Source organism: Lontra canadensis, unplaced genomic scaffold, assembly GCF_010015895.1.
Source record: "Lontra canadensis isolate GAN:19392208 unplaced genomic scaffold, GSC_riverotter_1.0 scaffold150, whole genome shotgun sequence".
In the NCBI taxonomy this organism is placed as follows: Eukaryota; Metazoa; Chordata; class Mammalia; order Carnivora; family Mustelidae; genus Lontra; species Lontra canadensis.
The window spans coordinates 592,063-613,815 of NW_022631144.1; the positions used below are offsets into that span (position 1 = coordinate 592,063).

At 36.2% G+C, this 21,753-nt stretch overlaps 1 protein-coding gene across 4 annotated transcripts in view; it reads left to right on the plus strand.

Annotated features, from left to right (window-relative positions):
• Positions 1–21,753, plus strand: part of ANO4 (anoctamin 4) — a 450,000-nt gene that overhangs the window by 227,709 nt on the left and 200,538 nt on the right. For 3 of the 4 annotated variants that reach the window (XM_032844283.1, XM_032844285.1, XM_032844284.1), the window contains one exon: positions 7,266–7,370. In XM_032844283.1, coding sequence (XP_032700174.1) covers positions 7,266–7,370 — 105 coding nt within the window. Of the gene's footprint in view, positions 1–7,265; positions 7,371–21,657; positions 21,698–21,753 lie in introns of those variants that run through there. The other variant, XM_032844286.1, reaches the window with a different exon arrangement.

Genomic DNA, 21,753 nt, shown 5'->3' on the forward strand with positions numbered 1-21,753 from the left:
AATAAACCTAATCATCCTTCATTTGAATCTCTTCCTCTTTAAGTGTTTTTTTTTTTTTTTAATGCGTGATGTGAGTTTAGTAAATATGGGGTGCTTAGGAAAACAAGCTATTTTGGGCTTTGGTATCTGTGTTCCTTGCTCTCACTTGCTGAGTAACAAAATTGTGTTTTCTAAAAATATATGCCAGATTCTTTCCTTAGATATTTACATTTTCCTTTCTCTTTGCTGAGGGACATATGTACATCTTTTGACTTATATCATGCATGTAGAGAGAATTTTCTGAAGAATCTTTTCACAACCATTTGAACACACAAAATGAAGAAAAGTTGAAGGAAAGCCAGCTACAAGGAAAGCCAAATGACTAATTTCTGGAACAAGGATTGTATTTTGTGGAACATAAAACTCTATCTTCTGCCCAAGGTTACTTCAAAAATTTTATATTTAAGAAGGAGAGATTTAAATTATAATTTAGCTCAAGACCATACAAATATAACTAGTGACCTTACTCCAACCTAAGCCCTTAATTGTGGTAGTTAATAATAAACTTCTACTATGCTTAATTTCCTCAGTTAGAGGTGAGGGTCATGTACAAAATGGACAGAATCTTAGCTCTCATGAGACTTGTTGTCTTTTAAGGCCATGCTCTCATACATTCATCTCAAGTTCTTCTGTAGATTTATCATGCAAGTTAAGAAAATAAGCAACATTATAGTAATGCTGAAGGTCTCATGGTTTCTATTCTGCAACCCCTCCTAAAATCCTGAGGATTTTTCCTTCCCTTCTTCTATAAGAACATGTTTCATCATAGCAACAGAACTCAGCATCTAGGAGATTGGAAAACCCCCCCTTTTGCCCTCACCACGGAGCCCTGCCTATAGGACTCCCAGATCCTTCCTGCCCTTTGGAGCTTTGCAGCTCTGATTTCTAAGCCCTCTTTGGAACTTCTAGTGCAAGGATGCCCTATAATTTAGGAGACACTGTTTACCAATCCTGAGAAACATGAAAACAATTTTGTTGAAAGTCAGCCATTACTGGCTCAAGTATTAGAATTAATCTTTCCATTTTAGACCTGAAAAACATCTATCTGCTATTAGCCAAATGTGGTTCTCTGGTCAGGACCCAGTCCAGAATTGAGTCCTTAGAACTGCTCAGTGTTAATCATTTTGGAAAAAATATCTAGCTTTTATAGTGACTGGTGTCGGTGAATCTGTCTGTTTATTCCTTCTAATACAATGCTGGGCTTTCTTTTGTAAGACAATGATCTTGCAATATCACTAGATTTATAGTTATACAAGACTAATATGAAAGAGTGATTCGTGTATCTTTTTACAATAGCACTTATGAAGCATCCTCTCTTGTGAAGCCTTTTTAGCTTATAGCATGCTAGATAGATTATTGGTAAACAATATAAATGAAATTAAGAAACAGAGATGGAAAGTTTTTCTAGAACTGGTGGAATATCCCACTTGTGAATCTAAGGTTTCCAATTTCAGATCCTTCAGAAGAACTGAATTTATTTTCTTCCTTCTTAAAAGATGTATCTGGAGCATTGTCTGAAGCAGGGAAAGTTTGTAAAGAAGACAGAATGTACCTCTCCCTCTTCTTAATACTGTGTTTTAACACTGTCATAGAAACACTGAATTCACTACAGGGAATTGAAAACAAACTCTCAATTACAAGAATGGTGTTTTTTTGCAGCCTATTAAGTCCAAAAATACTCATGTGAGGATTTATTTTAGATTTTATGAACATGTTTTGATATATCACTATTTCCTGTTCTGTAAAAATGTTGCATTTGATAATTTGTATTAAAAATACCTCTTGGGACAGGAAGTACCAATTTTTATTTGCAGAATATAAATAGAATGTAGACAGATGCTCAGATCAAGCATTATTCATTATGAGGAAATCACAGAAAATATCATTGTCCCTTTTAGCCCACTTTACAGAGTTCCCCATCTTGTATGTTGCATGGCAAAGGTAAGATTTAACTTGTCACACTTCTCTTTATTTCTGTTTCAACATGAAATAACTATTTCAAATCTAATTAGAGGTTTTTAATGCATTTTTTAATTTAATCCAGACCTTAAACTTGGAATTGGCCTTCATTTTTCAGAGAACAGAATATGTCATTATAAAATTAGACAGATGAGACATGGAAAATAGATCATCAAAAAAAAAAAAAGAAAAAAGAAAATAGATCATCACTTGATGATCTAACACTATGAGCCATATTTGCATGCATGTAAACAATTGTCCATAATTTTTAATAGAGTTTCTCAAAAATTTCCTCCTTTACATTTTATAAATGAGAAAAATAAGGCTTATTATTTAATGGCTCAGGGTTACATAAAAAAGGGAATTCAAATCCAGGTCAATATAGTATCAAAATCTGCTTTTCTATACCACTATGTGTTAATTTGCAAATATAGGATCTATTTATATTTGAACAAAATATTGAATTTAAAGTCATTTAAAGTTTTTGAACTAAGACAATATAACAGAATAACTAAGAATAATGATTGGATGGATGGGTGAGAGAGAGTGGCAGTCCATCATATAACTTATATTGTCTTGTATCATAGCAGGAAATAATAAGTAATAAATAAAATTGATCAAGATACAATGGCATACCCACATGGAAATAGCCAAAATAAGTAAAAACAAACTCTTGAGAGTGTTGGTGCTAAAGGAACGGGTTTGCGGTTGAGAAAGGGGTAAGGTTGACAACTGTTGACTTTCATTATAAGATTTAAGATGTTGGTACCTTAGCATTTTCTTTATTACTTGACAGGATTTGAGAAGAGTTCACAAAAAAGTAAGTGTCTTTCACAGTTGTCTTTAGATAACCTATCAAGAAGTCTTAAAATTATGTAAAATGAAAGAAAACTGGGATGTTTTCTCAGTCTGTTTCCACTGTAACTAGTAATATAAAATTGCAGTGTAAGAACTTTAATTGAGAAATTAATATGTTCAAGGCATTGATCTAGATTCTGTAGGAGATAAAAAGGTAGATGCAGTTTGGTCCCAGGCCTCCATCATGTTATAGTTTAGTTGAGGGTGCTAGAGATTTAGAAGAAAATCTAGATGGGGAGAGATAAGAGCTCACATGTTGTCTGTGTCTACTCCATACTGTGCCAGATACTTTACCTACCTGATTTTTGATGGAAAACATGTACTATAGAAAAGATAAAATATAAGTCGCTACAGAAGTTCAAAATAGAAATGTAGAAAATGGTATTTGCTTGTTAGGGTCAAGAAATGCTTCCTAAAGCAGAGCATTTAGGAAGGGCCTTAAAAGTAGAAAGGGATTTCTACGGGCAGAGATGGAATGGGAGAGGCATTGACATATGTGTTAATTGAGACTCCTATTTAGAACTTTTTTTCTTTTTTTGATTCCTTTTGTATAAAAGCATTTAGCTAAATCCATGTAAATTAGTTATAAATCTAAAATGAATTTTTAACATTTTGTTTGCTCAGCTGAAGATCTTTTATTAAATGTAAGCACTGTTATCATGGTTCCTTTTTATTAGAACTACTTTCAACTTGACTCACACAACAGAATCACAATTAAGATTTGAATATAATCATTCAATCAAGTGTGAGAAAAGCTCAAGGCGGATTTGGATCATATGAATTTTGTGGCTATTTTTGATTTTTAAAATTTTTCATTATGTTCTCCACATCGTCAGGAATCTCTTTAAAGTTTCTCCTCTTTAATGTAACTTATTGGTTTAGTTTCCTTGGGATTACATTTGGTTGCATGCCAACGACTGAGGCCCAGTGGTGTTACATTTTATTTTAAAACTTCATCATTTTGAAACCATGACATTTTCACCATCTTGCCTCTGAAAAAGCTTTGTGTTTTGACTCAAAGTCAGAGGCATCTCTGACTGTAGAAAGAGCTTTGATTCTTCACTTTTTAGAGATCACATCAAAAATGTAGGACTAACAATAAACAAATATCAGAAGTTCAAAATAGACATAGAACTTTCTGTATTGAAGTATTTTGTCTTGTTCACTGGGCAGTATGTGCTAATGGTAAAGATTTTCACCTTGAAGAATTCATTTGAAAATGTCCTTGAACAAGTGATCACTTTCTATTTAGGAAAGTTTACAAAAGTCATTGTTTTATAACATCCCCTACTTTGTCATGTTGGACTTTAATGAATGACTTCCTGCCAGAAGTTCCAGACCCTTATATTACAATTTAAAGTGTATTTTATATTTCTTCGAGAGCAGAGGAAGAAAAATACCTTGTATTTTAGGGACTCTAAATGTGATCTTACAATTTACCATGAAGAGAATGTTGCATCCTGCAATTTGGAGCTATTTAAATTATATATTTTAAGAATTAATTTATTCATTAATTTACATTTAAGAATTTAGAAAATTATATGTTAGATTTTATGTTAGATTGATCCCTTATTAGCAACTGCAGTCTTTAAGTCTTGAATCCTGAACTCTCAATATTTAATGTTCTCCAGTGCCACAGTCTGAATTTAATGACTTCAAAATTACAAAAATATTTTGTTTATTGTTAAAAAAAAACATAAAGAAGATAAAGAATTAAACAAAATATATGAATATTCTACAGGTGAGAGATAACTTCTATACCCATTTGGACTATTTCTTACTGCCTTTTTTTCTAGTATATAAGGATAATTTTTTTTTTAATATACTTGAAACAAATCCATTTATCTCTATCCCTGTATCCATTTTCCTTAACATTTTCTTGATACCTTAAGCATTAAATATTCTTTAAAAACAGACTTTAATGGCCTGAATGCCTCCTTTATGTTGGTTTTTTTTTTTTTTTTGGTGAATTTTATACTTCTATACTGTTCTCAAAACAAAATAATTACTAAAAAATTGTAGAATTTTGGTTATTAGAAATTATAGTTATTTATTAGTCAAAACACTTCTACATGAATTTATGATCTCCTAAGACAAACAAGATAAACAAGTTGGGCTTCTGTTTATTAGCCTCTTTAGCAAGTCATTTGTTTTTTAGTTTATATAATGGTATTTGTCATGATCTGAAGCACTAGAACATGAGACTATTGGTAAATCCATTTCCCTTATTTCCAATAGCCTATATTTGTGACTGCTTTGATATGAGGGGTATTCAAGACTGGTAGGAGCATGTGTTGAAGTTGCATCTTGACAACTTAGTAGATGTGTAACTTTGGGCAAATTATTCCTTCCCAGTGCACCTTCTTTTCAAAGGTAAAGACTAAATGAGATGATAAAGTACATAGCCTAGAGCCAGCCTATAGGCAGTATTGAATATTCTTATTTATTTTTTGTCATTGTTATTATAAGGCCTTTGGTTATTGAGCAGAACAAAGGCAGTTAGCCTTAGCAGAAGTTGAAAAGCAGTAGAACGTCATACTTATGCACATTAGCTGGCCATTGGGGGAGAAACCAAATAACCCATTTTAATTCCTGTTGAGAAGCTTAGTCTCAGCTGTTAACTTCAGTGAGGCAACTGCATGCATGCATTTAAGAAGTTCACTATGTCTGCAGTGCTTGATAATGCTTGATAGTCACTGAAATGCATGCTGGTATCCCAAAGAACAGGCTGTGGCTTCCTTCTCATTATTCAGTAGCTAGTTTCTGTATAAATGTCAATGTTCCTTTAATACATTATTATGGATGATAATAGTAGTAGCTTCCATTTACTGAGTGCTGACTATTTGACAGCTAAGAGCTGTTCATGCATTATGTCATTTAGTCTTCATGGTTGTTTTGTGAGACTGTTATTATCACCCCTATTTTTTTTATTAACCTATAATGTATTAGTTGTTTCAGGGGTACAGGTCTGTGATTTATCAGTCTTACACAATTCACAACACTCACCATAGCACATACCCTCCCCAGTGTCCATAACCCAGCCACACCCAATTCCTCCCCACCCCAAACAACCCTCAGTTTGTTTCCTGAGATTAAGAATCTCATATGGTTTTTCTCCCTCCCCAGTCCCATCTTGTTTCATTTTTCCCTCCTTTCCCCCCACGGCCTCCTGCCCTGCCTCTCAAATTCCTCATACCAGAGATAAAATTTTATAGATGAGAAAACCAAGATTGAGAGAGACTCTGTTTCCTAATAAGAATTTGAATGCTGGTTTGCAGGACTCTAGAATCTAAGTTTATAGATTTCTTTAGAGCTGTATGGCCTTTGTTTCAAAATTATCACGTAGGCTTAGTCATTTGTTCAGCCTTCATTTGTTGAGGGCCTGCTAGGCACCGTTCTAGGTCCTGTGATAGCTATTCTAAAGTGTACCTTCTATTATATTAACTTACTTCCGTCCATGTCCCTCCTAGAATGAGTGTCCTTATACGATAGTAACTGTGCCATATTCTTTTGAGTTTTAGGGATGTAACTGAAATTTATTCAAGGCTAAGAATAATTCCTGGGCTTATGAAATAATTATTTCTACAAAAATATTAGAAGCTAGGGCATGCCCCACTCTATTCATCAGGCTATCTTTTTATTTTAGCACTGACTTTTTAGCTCTTTGAGACTCCTCAGAGTTAAAGATGTTCTTAGTGATTATTTTAAGAAACATTTAAAGGTTTATTATTATTAGTGATAAAACTACTTTTTGAGGTCTTGGTTTCTTTGACATCTTTAATGTTCTATAGACGTGTGGAACAGCACACACACACAAAAAGTCATCTTTAGAGTACACCAAAAATAAATGAGACAAATGTAGTACAACAGGTTTAATTACATCATAGAAAAAAACAAAAGTATTCTGATAGAATTGAAAAATAAATGATGTAGCAGGAAAGTCCAAGTGTGAGGGGAAAAGTGATGTCGATTTTCCTGTGTTATCAAGAACATTAAATCCTTTTCTGTGAATGAATCATAATTTTAGAGAAGATGATATGAAGTATTTGTGTTGAATGTCACTTTTTAGCCATATGAAGATGAAAATAATTTTAAACGTCCTTGGGTGGAGGTTAACCTATATCTTCACCTAGATCAGTAAATACTGTGAAGTGTATGATATTTTAGTAGAGTAATTGCCTTATTTTTTACATTGGAAATTCAATTAAACCTTTTTGGTCCCATAAGGAGCAAATGGCTGGTAATGTTTCTCTCTTTTTTTTTGTTTAAGTCCTTTTTCCAAGAGGGAGGATCATTGGTGAATCAGTTGGCTATTTGTTTTAGATTTTGACATTGCTTCTCCTTGGGACCCTAATGCTGGGCTCTCTGATAACCAGTGCAAACTCCATGAATATCTTTCATTTCTCTAGAAGGAGGTGTGGATTTGCAAGGCTACCAGCTGGATATGCAAATACTACCTGACGGCTCAAAGAGTGATGTGGACTTTTCAGAGATTCTTAATGCAATACAAGAAAGTAAGTTTCCCTCAAATTTTAATTTGACCATGAAAGGAGAAACTATTCTAATACTTGAGAGGGATGATAAAACTAGAAACCTTGGATGCCAAGTTTAAAGAAAATGTTGTAAAGGAGATACTGTGTAAAATAATTTTGAGTCCAGAAGAGATGGTTAGTGAAATGCAGGTTTAGTTTGTGAAACTAAGCCACACAGTAATGGGGCCTTTGAAGAGACCTGATGGTAGAACTGGAGTTCCATATTTAGTATACTATAATATATCGTGAATCACTAGGTACTATAATATTTAGATTCATTGATTAATCATAATCAAATAAATTTTCAAGAATACTATTATGAGAATACTATTCCTTTGCTCAGATGTATGAGTAGTAAGAAGTAAATGTTGATGTAGTAACCTGATATCATGAATTTATTCTCCAAAAGTGTGTATTTCAAGTCACTGATGATAGGCTATAACTTGAGAAGTGACTTCTCTCTTCTAAGCATTTTGATTAATGTTAACTCTTCTTACATTACTTTGTATTATAGTTTTTACTAAGAATTTGATCTTAATACATTTCCTCAAGTTGTAGATTTAGCATTGAGGATGGATGATGTGGTATCATAGGCTAAGTCATTAAAGTTTGTGTTTCATTATCAGGGCCCTAATACTAGATAATGATACTCTTTTAAGATCAAATAGTATTCTACAGTGTTGTGCTTGAAGGGATTAGATCTGAAGAGCACTCCAGGAAGAACCACTGTAATTTTTTGCTACTTTTTTGTGACACTGCATTTCTATACTAAATTTTTAATGAGAAATTTTAAGTATTTTCATAGCAGTTACCCCTTTTGTCATCATACTACCCTCTCAACCTTCTGAGATAATTAATACTTCCACTCTATAGGTAGAATTGAGGGTGGGAGAAGTTATGTGCCAGGCTAGTATGATCAAGAATGGAGACCAGCTGGAATGGAGGGTCTCCTACCCTTCATCTAATTCCTTTCTGAATGTGCTCAGTATGGGGTTGAAACACATCAAGGGGAAGGATCCTAAAGATGAGGCTGGTTCTAATAGAAATATTTTTAAGGAAAAAGACAAAAGGACCAGCTATTTGTTCTGCTTGGGCAATCCCTTCATATAAGGTTAATGAATAAAAGAGAAAAAAATGTCCCCAGGAGACTAAAAATCCAATTAATAGAAATGGGGGAGAAAATAATTTTTTCATGGAAAGTTATAAAATTCTGTAATTACTTCATCTGATTTGAAAGATGATAGATTATAGAGTGAAAGGATTTTTTAAAAAAATTTTAAAAAGTGATAAAGTTAGTTTTTATACAAGTGCAGATGAACCTTAAATTTTTTTAGGGCTGCATGAACTTATATCAAAATGACTTAAATGGTTATGAGACTATTTTTTAATAATTTTTTATTTTTTTATTAACATATAATGTGTTATTAGCCACAGGGGTTACAGGTCTGTGAATCGCCAGGTTTACACACTTCACAGCACATTATGAGACTATTTTTAAGGTAATTTTTATTAGCATATCTTACTAAAGGCAGAGTTGTATATGATGACTTTTATTGTTTAGAACAGTGAGCTCTTTGTGAACTAATAGAAGCATATAAGTTTGAGTAGTTAATATTTAAGTTTAAAAATAAGAAAAGAGAAATATTCTCTCATGGTTTGTCTCCCACTCCGATATCCCCACATTCATTTTTCTCTTCCTTCTCCTAATGTCCTCCATGATATACCTTATGTTCCACAAGTCAGTGAAACCATACGATAATTGACTTTCTCTGCTTGACTTATTTCACTCAGCATAATCTCCTCCAGTCCCATCCATGTTGATGCAAAAGTTTGGTATTCATCCTTTCCGATGCCTAAGTAATATTCCTTTGTGTATATGGACCACATATTCTTTATCCATTCATCTGTTGAAGGGCATCTTGGCTCTTTCCACAGCTTGGCAATTGTAGCCATTACTGCTATGAACATTGGGGTGCATATGGCCCTTTTCACTACATCTGTATCTTTGGGGTAAATACCCAGTAGTACAATTGCTGGGTCATAGGGTAGTTCTATTTTTGATTTCTTGAGGAACCTCCACATGGTTTCCAAAGTGACTTCACCAACTTGCATTCCCACCAACAGTGTAAGAGCATTCCCCTTTCTCCACATCCTCTCCAACACTTGTTGTTTCTTGCCTTGTCAATATTTGCCATTAACTGGTATAAGGTGGTATCACAATGTGGTTTTGATTTGAATTTCCCTGATGGCTAATGATGATGAAAATTTTTTCGTGTGTCTGTTAGTCATTTGTATGTCTTCTTTAGAGAAGTGTCTGTTCATGTGTTCTGCCCATTTTTTTTGGGTGTTGAGTTTGAGAAGTTCTTTATAGGTCTTGGATATCAGCCCTTTGTCTATAGTCTCATTTGCAAATATCTTCTCCCATTCTGTGGGTGGCCTCTTTGTTTTATTGAATGTTTCTTTTGCTGTGTAGAAGGTTTTGATCTTGATGAAATCCCAAAAGTTCTTTTTTGCCTTTGTTTCCCTTGCCTTTGAAGACGTGTCTAGCAGAAAGTTGTTGTGGCCGAGGTCAGCGATGTTGCTGCCTCTTTTCTCCTCTAGGATTTTGATGGATCCCGATCATACATTTAGGTCTTTCGTCCATTCAGAGTCTATTTTTGTGTATGGTGTAAGGAAATGGTCCAGTTTTATTCTTCTGCATGTGGCTGTCCAATTTTCCTAACATCACTTGTTGAAGATACTGTCTTTTCTCCATTGGATATTCTTTCCTGCTTTGTCAAAGATTAGTTGACCACAGAGTTGAAGTTCCATTTCTGGGTTCTCTATTCTGTTCCATTGATCTATGTGTCTGCCTTTGTACCATGCTGTCTTGGTGATCACAGCTTTGAATTATAGCTTGAAATCAGGCAACATGATGCCCCCAGTTTTATTTTTCTTTTTCAACATTTTCTTTGTGATTCAGGGTCTTTTCTGCTTCCATACAAATTTTATGATTATTTGTTCCAGCACTTTGAAAAATGCCATTGGTATTTTGATCAGGATGGCTTTGAAAGTATAGATTCTTCTGGGCAGCATAGACACTTTAACAATGTTTATTCTTCCGACCCATGAGCATGGAATGTTTTTCCATCTTTTTGTGTCTTCTTCAATTTCTTTCATAAGTGTTTTGTAGATCCTAGAGTATAGATCCTATAAAACACTGGGTGTTATATGCATACAATGAATCATGGATCACTATATCAAAAACTAGTGAAATACTGTATGGTGACTAACATAATAAAAGCGAAATATATTATTTCACCTTCAAATGCAAATCAACTCTTTTTAGGTTTAAGAATTGTCTAATACTTTGGAACCAATCTGTTTTCTTGTTAAAAAAATATATTTTTTAAGTAGTTTTAGGAAACTGCCTACATGGCTTTGGTCATTTCTGGTAGAAAAGATTTGGGCCATTTATCTACCTTCAGCTTCACCCTAGATTCCAAATGTGATTCAGATATTTAACAAATTAGTTGAAAGTTCTAAGTATAAATACACATAGTTTGGTTCTTAAAGGGACTGTACCTTAGACTATTATTTATAGGAAGCTTTGAGAGACCAACTTACAAAAATGCAAAAATACATAGGATTTGGACATCAGAAAAATTCCTCTCTCCTACAGACATTTTTGTTGAGATGATGGAAAATTTTATTATTTTCTTGGAATTTTGTGGAGATATATATAGATATAGATATATATAAAACCTTTAAGATCAAGCTAGGAGAGAGAGAGAATTTGAAACATTTTTTGAGTTTCTAAGGTAAGCCAGCCATTGTAATAAGTGCTCTTCCCTTACTATCTCTTTTCTTAAAACAACCCTATAAGAAATAGTAGATGTGTTTTCTCCATTTTAAAGATGAAAAGACTGAGTATACTTCCCCAAGGCTATAGGTTAATATTTGACAGTCAGTATTTAGTCTTATGCTGGCCCTTGTTCTGATAAATAAAAGATTAAATAAACATGATTAGGAAAAGTGAGCTACTCAGTATTTTTAATAAAATTATTCTTATTTTGTTATGTCTTGTTGCAAGAATTCTTCCCCATGCTTCTACATAGTAAAATACATTTACATTTTTTTTTCCTATAGTGCTTAAGCCCTAACAATGGCTTCTCCTGTTCAAAAGATATCTTAGAGTGGCTAGCCACCTACAAGTTGTTTCTCAAATTTCCCCATAACAGATATACATCTTCTAAAGAAGAAAAGTTATTTCAACCATTCACCCATCTCTCCACCTGACCTGTCATGTAGCAGGGCACTGTGTTATGCATAGTATCTTAAAGCAATGGTGAAAATTTTTGTGCACAGTTCAGTTCAAAAGAAATTAAAACAGAGATCACATTTGTTTTATTGTTCAAAATGAAAGCAACTTGATTGTTTTCTAGGAGGAAAACATTCTTATATGACAGTATAATGTAAGGGTGTGTGCATGTGTGTTTTCCTAGATGTAATTTTTCCCTCACTCTCTTCTAACCCATTGTTTCCCATCCCAAGGTGGTAGCTAAGTGCCCTGAACTCCTTTGTTTCAGCAGAGTTCTGTGTTACCTGAAGTTCCTGGCTTTTGTTTTCTGAAAGTCTGGGCTTCTGAGTGGCTAATCCTTGGTAAAAAGAGACAGACACACAAAGAAATACCCACACAGAGAGACAGTGGGAGAAAAGGAATTTCCTGTCCAGCTCCCTTAGACTGTCCTGCAGTGGTAGCATGGCTTCCCATGGATGGGGGAAAAGGGAATGAATGGCTGGGTTGTGTGCTAGGAGCCAGCACTTGAGCTACCTGAAAGCCAGCGTTGGTTAAGATTCTCCAGCTTGAGGAGATCTTCCATATTTCAGTGAGCTTTGGGGGTTCTGGGAAGGGGTCAGTCTCATCTTCCCATTTCTTTATTGCATATCTAGTACCTTAAGCAGAGTGCAGAGTATAGTAGCTGCTCAACAAATTTCGTTAGTGAGTGAATGAATGAATTTTACTCTAAATTTACAAAGTGAGTGGCTCAGCAGTAGCAGTGTGGCCTGGAGACCTGAGTGGTCTCTAAACATCCTTTAGATATTTAGAAAACCTCTGTCAAAACCTTTTACAGTCCTACATATGGGGGGTAGAGGAATGGGAATGTCAGCAATGACTGAAATTAAATGGTCTATCAGGCAAGTTGGGGGAGGGACTTAGACAAAGATGTAACTTAATGTAATGATGACAAAGTCATGGGGACAATGCTTACTCTTGAGTTTGTCTAATAAGATTCATACCATTTTAACAGTCCAAGGATTTTAGTGCTTACTGTATCATGTACAATAATAGCAATTAAAACAAAAATCCTGCTTTTTTAGTCACTAGATTTTTAAAATCTGGACATTTTTTGAGAAGCAGACATTTAGAAATATTTCATTGTGACATCAGATTGAGAATCGAGTCTTAAAGCTCTGTAGTCCATGTCTATGTGTATGTACATTTATTATATTAGCAAACCATTAAGAAAGATATTATTCAAAGGGTATACTGAGCCTTTTAATTCTTGCTTTAAATTATTACCAGGGCCCAGCCTTTTCTAGGGATCAGTTCTCTCCCCTCCCCTACTTCTTGTTGCCCACCCCTCCTGCCTTGTCTTTAGTTATTTTTTTCTTGATTCCTAGTATATGCAGATACAGACTGTGAGGACTGTCAAGTGGCATTCATACCACAGTACGTTATTATGTTATGGTCTGTTAAGTTCTAATGAAGGAAAGAGAGCAAAAAGCAAAGTGTCTGAAATGAGGACTTGCAGGCTGGAAGGATCTTGTTATCCTGTAGTCGGACCCTCTGCCCTTGCACGTGTGTCTATGTAATCACAGTGCTCTTCCTGCACTGTGCTTCTGCGTCCGCAAGACTGAGTCATTTCTCAGTGACATCCAGTGAGTCATTTTGAATCCAATTACTTGAGCCCTGATTTCCAATTTTTTTTTTTTTTTAATCCATATGGTCATGCTGTTTCAAAGGGGAGGATGGGGAGGAGGGCGGTGCTAACATATATTGAAGACATAATCTTGCCTGGCAAATCTGTGGTTGACCTTTTATCCATATTACTGTATTTAGTCTTAGATTCTGCTTGCCTTAATTTCCATACAGTCTAATAAACTGTGTAAAAGCCCTAAGTGTGGTGCCTGGCACATGGCAAGTTGGTTGCTGTCTTGTCTTCATTCCTATCAAAAATCCTGTGTGAGACATTGTATTACACCTGCTGAAAAGATAAAGACATTAAACCTTGAATAAATTAAATAATCCAATCTAAGAGCTAGTAGGTATGAGGACTAGCATTTGAACCTAGGCTTGTCTGAATCCAGAGCTAATGTTCTTTCTGAAGAAGGGAAAGTTACAGTCAGGAGACTTGGAGGATCTTTAATACAGAACATCATTGATTTCATTTCACATTGTGAAAAGGTAACCAAGGCTATTGAGCAAGATCTGAATTAGGTACTTGGTTCTTCTCTAAATATCATTCCCAGCTAGTTAAGAGGTACTATTATTACCTGTCTTGTTATAGAAGTAATCGAGATGTCTGTCCTTTTCTTTAGAATGAAGTTAATAGCAACAGAAGCTCTTCCTAGGAAACATGCTGTCCCAGGAATAAGTTAATGATCTTTGCCCCATTGCATAGTGTTCTGTGGATGCCCCATGCTGTGGTCTGTGCTCTGTTTTATAAACTGTATCATTACCGAGCCAGGAGATGCCAGTGAAATTTTTTTAATGATCACAAATTCAAAAAAAATAGGAGTTTTTTCTTTGCAGAGATCTATTTTCAATCTTAAAATATTTCAAGTAAACTTCCCATGGCAGAAAAAAAAGTGCCTACTCTCATAGCTATAACAATTAGAACCCTAGCTTTCTTTCCTCAGGTTTTCTTTGGGAAGATGTTAGTACAATCATATAATTGTTGCTGTACAACACTAGCAGAGATTTCCAAAAATTTTAAAGCAGAAGAATCTATTTTTTCTTCCTCAAATATATTTTCACATATAATCTCAATGTATAAAAAAGGTAGCTGAGTTGTTTGGGGTAGCTGGGAGTGGAGGGTGCAGTGCTTTTCCCACTTAGTTTCCTCTTTGTCCCTGCCGTTGCCCCTGAAACTCCCCCAAAAGGATCCTGCAGTTCTAGGGAACATACTTTGAAAGCCACTGACCTTTGGAAAGAAATAAAACTAGCTAAGGGAGGATTTATATCTTTTCCAACTACTTTATTTATTTTGAGTTTTCCAAATTACGCTCTTTTTTTCTCTCATTGGCAAACCATATAGTCTTTGCCTTAGGGGTGTTATAAGATTCACTTGAAGCATGTTGAGCAGAGTCCTAGGCTTGCTGGTATACACATGTTAAGTGGTGTTTGGTCTTTAAAATCCCAGCCTAAGGTGCTCAAAACTGTGCTCAGTCTGTGTGTTTCTCTGACTTGTTAAAAACATTTAATTTAATCTATCTGTTAAATTTTAAAAAGTGTCAGACCTGTCCAGCAGCAGATGTAAAGTCTAGCTTTATTCAGATAAATATTACAACAGTGACAAGATAGTTGGTTGGCAATTAAAGGACTTCCTGTGATTGAAAGCCAAACATGATTTTTTTTTTTTAAATTTAGGTACGATTTTTTATTTTTTTAATTGAGATTTAATGGACATGTATTAGTTTCACGTTGTATAAGAATTCAACATATGTGGGTATTGCAAAATGGTAATGACAATAAGCATAGTTAATATCCATCACCACATATAAACATAATTATTTTCTTGTGATGAGAACTGTTAGGACTCTTTTTTTTTTTTAATTTCTTTTGAGCATAACAGTATTCATTGTTTTTGCACCACACCCAGTGCTCCATGTAATCCGTGCCCTCTCTAATACCCACCACCTGGTTCCCCCAACCTCCCACCCCCCGCCCCTTCAAAACCCTCAGATTGTTTTTCAGAGTCCATAGTCTCTCATGGTTCACCTCCCCTTCCTATTTCCTTCAACTCCTTTCTCCTCTCCATCTCCCCTTGTCCTCCATGCTATTTGTTATGCTCCACAAATAAGTGAAACCATATGATTTTTTTTAAACATTATTTATTTATTAGGGACAGAGAGAATGCACACACACTATGCATCCATGAAAAGGGATGGTGGAGGGAACAGAGGGAAAGAACTGGGATGCAGACCCACTAAACTGGAAGCCCAATGCAGAGCTCAACTCCAGGATCCAAGACCATGACCTGAGCTGAAACCGAGAGTTGGATGCTTAACTGATTGAGTCATACAGGTGCCCCAAGCCAAACATGATTTAGGAACAGTAGTATGCTTTCCACAGAAACAGGAGGCCAGCTAGAAACAGCACAGATTTGGGGGTCAGAACTGAGTTAGATTTCATCTCTGTCACTTACTAGCTTTGTGGCCTTACTTAGTGTCTCTGAACCTGGATTTTTTTCTCATAATGCCCTTTTCCTAAGGTATTTTGAGGAAGAAAAGGGAAAACAGACCCCAAAATTCTGAATACATAGTCATCTCTCAGTACGTTGTATTGCCCTTGTTTTTGTCTTCCTTTCCACTGTTTCATATTCAATCTCTGAGTCTGGGAAAGAAACAGATACTTTATTTATTTTGGGGGGGGGTCTCATTTTTTTTTAAATTTCTTTTCAGCGTAACAGTATTCATTGTTTATGCACCACACCCAGTGCTCCATGCAATACGTGCCCTCTCCAATACCCACCACCTGGCTCCCCCAACCTCCCACCCCCCACTCCATCAAAACCCTCAGGCTGTTTTTCAGAGTCCATAGTCTCTCATGGTCCATCTCCCCTTCCAATTCCCCTCAACTCCCTTCTCCTCTCCATCTCCCCATGTCCTCCATGTTATTTCTTATGCTCCACAAATAAGTGAAACCATATGATAATTGACTCTCTCTGCTTGACTTATTTCACTCAGCATAATCTCTTCCAGTCCCATCCATGTTGATACAAAAGTAGGGTATTCCTCCTTTCTGATGGAGGCATAATACTCCATAGAGTATATGGACCACATCTTCCTTATCCATTTGTCTATTGAAGGGCATCTTGGTTCTTTCCACAGTTTGGCGACCGTGGCCATTGCTGCTATTAACATTGGGGTACAGATGGCCCTTCTTTTCACTACATCTGTATCTTTGGGGTAAATACCCAGTAGTGCAATTGCAGGGTCATAGGGAAGCTCTATTTTTAATTTCTTGAGGAATCTCCACACTCTTCTCCAAATTGGCTGCACCAACTTGCATTTCCACCATCAGTGTAAGAGGGTTCCCCTTTCTCCACATCTCCTCCAACACATGTTGTTTCCTGTCCTGCTAATTTTGGCCATTCTAACTGGTGTAAGGTGGTATCTCAATGTGGTTTTAATTTGAATCTCCCTGATGGCTAGTGATGATGAACACTTTTACATGTGTCTGATAGCCATTTGTATGTCTTCATTGGAGAAGTGTCTCTTCATATCTTCTGCCCATTTTTTGACATGATTATCTGTTTTGTGTGTGTTGAGTGTGAGAAGTTCTTTATAGATCCTGGATATCAACCTTTTGTCTGTACTGTCATTTGCAAATATCTTCTCCCATTCCGTGGGTTGCCTCTTTGTTTTGTTGACTGTTTCCTTTGTTGTGCAGAAGCTTTTGATCTTGATAAAGTCCCAAAAGTTCATTTTCACTTTTGTTTCCTTTGCCTTTGGAGACATGTCTTGACAGCTATATGTAGAAGAATGAAACTCGACCATTCTCTTACACCGTACACAAAGATAAACTGAAAATGGATAAAAGACCTCAATGTGAGACAGGAATCCATCAGAATCCTAGAGGAGAACATAGGCAGTAACCTCTTTGATATCAGCCACAGCAAGTCCTTTCAAGAAACAGATAATTTAAAGCAATCTCTAAGATAACTAGAATAAGAAAACAAATTGGTGGGTATTAAGGAAGGCATGTATTGCATGGAGCATTGGGTGTGGTGCATAAACAATGAATTTTGGAACACTGAAAAAAATAAAATTGAATTTAAAAAAAAGAAAATTACAACATATAAAAATATTCTGAGTGAAATAAGTAAGCAGAGAGAGTCAATTATCATACGGTTTCACTTACTTGTGGAGCATAAGGAATAACACTGAGGACATGAGGAGATGGAGAGAAATGAGTTGGGGGAAATTGGAGGGAGAGACAAACCATGAGAGACTGTGGACTTTGAAAAACAAACAGGATTTTGGACAGGAGCGGGGTGGTTTTGGACCGGAGGGGGATGTTGGTGGGATGAGCCTGGTGGTGGGTATTAAGGAGGGCACATATTGCATGGAGCACTGGCTGTGGTGCATAAACAATGAATTTTGGAACACTGAAAAAAAATAAAATTAAATTTAAAAAAATATTGACTAGAAAAATCTTTTGGGCACCAAGATTTATTATAGTTCTAAATCAAAATGAGCTGGAACCCTCAATATATGATTTCTATAAAATTTGACCTTTAGTATAGCATTATGAATGCATAGTAAAAAAAAAATTGATAGACTCTTACAACTAGTTTTTATTTACTTAAAAATGGGCACCAAGTGCCTCCTATTTGCTAATCAGTTTTAGAGAACTGCCTTGGGCCTTCACCTGGAAGAGACCCTAGGGCTGGATGCAAAGAGAACTTATTACAAAACAGACAGCTAAATGTTCAAATTAAGATGTAAACAAGTTTTTTGTTTTGTTTTGTTTTGTTTGCATTCTAAATCATTCCTGAAGGTGTCCTTTTTTTGTGTGTTTTCTACTGAGGCTTTAAGGTCAATATGCAATATTTTCAAAGTTCTGAATATCAGATGTAATAATTTGGAACTCAGGACAAAAATAGTAAAATGAGCTGGCACTCTGGAGGACAAATATAGATAACCTGCATTACACTACACAGTCTTATGTTGTCTTCAGTGACCTATAATTTCACTTGATTTTCTCTGCATCAGAAAATTCTGAGATTAAAGTACTCCTGTGCTGTTAATGCCACCATGGGATTTTTCTGCTGCATTTGAGGAATAGGAGAGTTAAAAGAGCAGTGAGTCGAGTGCTTTGATTTTTTGGTATTTATTTCTTACTCTCTAAAAGATACAAGACACCCTTAGTGTTTGTTTTCCCTGCCTTTATAGTCCTGCTTCGATTTTATCCACTCATATCTTGTTCATGTTCGTGCCTCTAGCACCTAACATGAATGTTGGCTCAGTGAACAAATGGCAGAAGATAATTAATTTATTTGCTTACTTATTTGAGCCCTTGAAATACATTTGTGGTCTTTTCCCCCTGGAGGTGAATAATGGCTAAAAATCCAAGTGATTTTCACTGAATAATTTAAATAATTACAAATATTTAGTGAGTAGATTCAGTGCTGTCAGGGTAAACTTGCCTTCCCATAAAGAATGTCAGAATTGCCCTGTCTTCTGACCCTCTGACTTCTCTGCTCCGTCTCTATTCTGGGATAACATAGCAGGTCAGCCTACAGAAATCTCTTCTTACCTATTCTGAGTTTGATGATTTACTCAGACTCTAGCAGGTTTTTGGTCTCCCAAAATTGCCTCCCAGGCAATCTGAGGTTCTTAACTCTTGTATAGCTATTATATGTGAGTCTTTGCTACTTTGTTCCCTGGTCTTCTTAGGCTGAGTACCTGCTTTTTGTGAAGGACAATCATTTCAGGCTCTCTCTTGCTTTCCACATATGTGGTATCTATCTATTGTGACTCAGCTTCCCAGTTCTGTTCACACAGCCCTTCCTGAGTTTATACAGAGCAGGTCTGTTACTTGGGCTGCATGAAAGGTGAGGGGATCCATTAAAAGTAACACTGCTTGAATCTAGAATATCTTTGTGACATCCTTGCCATGGATAAAAAGGCCCCACTGTCACCTTGGCTGGATGGTGAGCTCTGTGAGGACAGGGGCCATGCTTGTCATGTCTAGTATTTGACCTAACCCAGCACAGTGCCCAGCCAAGATAGGTAGCTAAGTACTTGCTGAATAACTAAAGTAACTTGTTGAATAAACAGATTTTAAAAAATTGATTAACTCTGGAAGTTGGAGGTTGTTTTTCTCCTTAAAGAAATGATGTAAGTTTGCTTCAAAGGATATTATACTTTGTTTCTAAAACTTAGCTCGTATAGCTGATCTGTCAGTAAGAATGGTGGAGTATTGATAAAGGACAGGTGTTTCTTCTGTCTGTATATCTGTCTACTTGTTCTACAGTCTTCTCACTGACTATGTGTTCAGCTGAAAATTTTGACAGATCAGCATTTTTAATCCCTGTTAAGATTCTTGGGAGGCTGGCAGGTGATAATGATGTCTTAATATCACTTAATTCTCTAAAAATTCTCTAAAATTCAGATTGTATGACATACTGGTTTCCCTTGAGCACTCAGGTAGCATTAGCCACATCACAACTTCTTCAGCAATAATGATGGGCAGAAGTAGGGAAAACAGACTTCTCTTCCTTTTTCCAAGTGAGCTGGTCCCTCTAGAATCAAAGAGTTCCACCTTTAATAGAGCATACTTTTTCAACCTCGACACTATTGATATTTTGGACTAGATATCTCTTGTAGGGGGCTTTTCTGACATTGTAGCATGGTTAGCAGTACCCCTGGCTTTCACCTGCTGGATGTTAGCACTACCCCCTCTTCTTAGCCATAATGATAAAAAATGTCTCCCGACAATGCCATATATCTTCAGGGTGACAAGAGAGTCCCAATTGGGAGCCCCAGAATATAGAGGGCTTTATAGAACTGGTTATACCAACACCAGAAGGTGATACCAGCAGAAGATCTTGTAGTTTTCTACATTAGCAAAAGCAAAGGGGCAATTCTCCTGGACAGATGAATGCAAGAGTTTGTCCCCAAGGAGAGCCAGTCACTTGGACATGAATCTCATTGTCCTCTTTAGCTTCTTTATTTCACACCTTACCTCAGTCTACCCTTCATAACAACCATTCCAACTTGTAAATGCCTGACCTGTCTTGTGCTGCTGAGACCCAAATGCTGACGTAAGGTCCCAGAATCTAAAATTGATAAGCCAGCATTCCTTGCAGCTCTGCTGTGGGTCAGACTAATATTTATATGATCTCACTGAATCCTCTTTTCAGCTACCCTGAGAGAGAAGTTTCCCATACATGCCTCACTAGTGAGGAAATGGGAGCACAAGTTCACACAGCTGAGGGGTTTAATTTAGAATTGTAAGCAGATCTACTTTGTTGAAATATTTTTATGCTGTTGTTCAAATCTAATCAATATCTACTTGAAATTTAATCACTCTGCACTTAAAATTTAATCAGCATCTTCTTGAAACTGTGGTGCTCCTAGCTTGTGAATAAGAATTGTGTTAGGAAAAATATATATACAATGTCCTAGAACCATAGGATATTGGAGAAAGGGGGGCTCTCAGACATCATTAGACGTGTCCACCTTGAGATCATTGTTCTGTCATTAAATATGTGTTGAGGGCTGTGCCAGGACCTCTGTACACCAGTCAAGACAGACAAGGTCCCTTATGGAACTTATATTCTAACAGAGTAAATATCCATCACACAGTAAACAAATGAATAAACAATATAATTACAGTTTGTGATAAGTGCTGTGAAGAAATGAGCAGTGAGAGGAGATGGAGAGTAAGTGGAAGAGAGGGACTTTCCTTGTGTAGGCCTGTCAGAGAAGTTGTCTTTCCTCTTGACATCTCCCACAACACTGGACATACTGTGCTCCTTCAAAACTGTACCTTTCCTTGAGTTCCTGGCCCATCAGAGGTGCTCCTAAATCCCAGTTGTAGGAAAAGACCATGATTTTTTTCCTTTGGATCTGCAGAGTCTAAAAACCTGTAACAAGTGTATTGGTTTAGTTTTGCTGCTGCCACAAATTGTCACAAACTTAGTGACTTAACACAAATTTATTTTATCACTGTTCTGAAGGTCAGAAATCATCAAGGTGCCAGCAAGACTGTGTTCCTTATCAGATATAGGGGAAAATCTGCTTTCTTGCTTTTCCCCACTTTCTAGGGCACCTGCATTCCTTGACTCATGGCTCTATCCTCCATTTCCAAAGCTGACATCATAGCATTTTCCAATCTGTCTCTCTGATTCTGACCCTCTTGCCTCACTTATAATTACACTGGGCCCACTCATGTAATCCAAGCTAATTTCCCACTTTAAGATCCTTGAATTAAGCACATCTAGAGTTCATTTTACCATAGAAGGTGACATATTCATGTGTTCCAGGATCTAGATCACCTTTGGGGGGCATGATTCAGCCTACCACAGTAAGCAGTAAGTGTTAATTTTATTGCCATGCCGATTTTATTTTACAGAGGAAAAACTTAGAT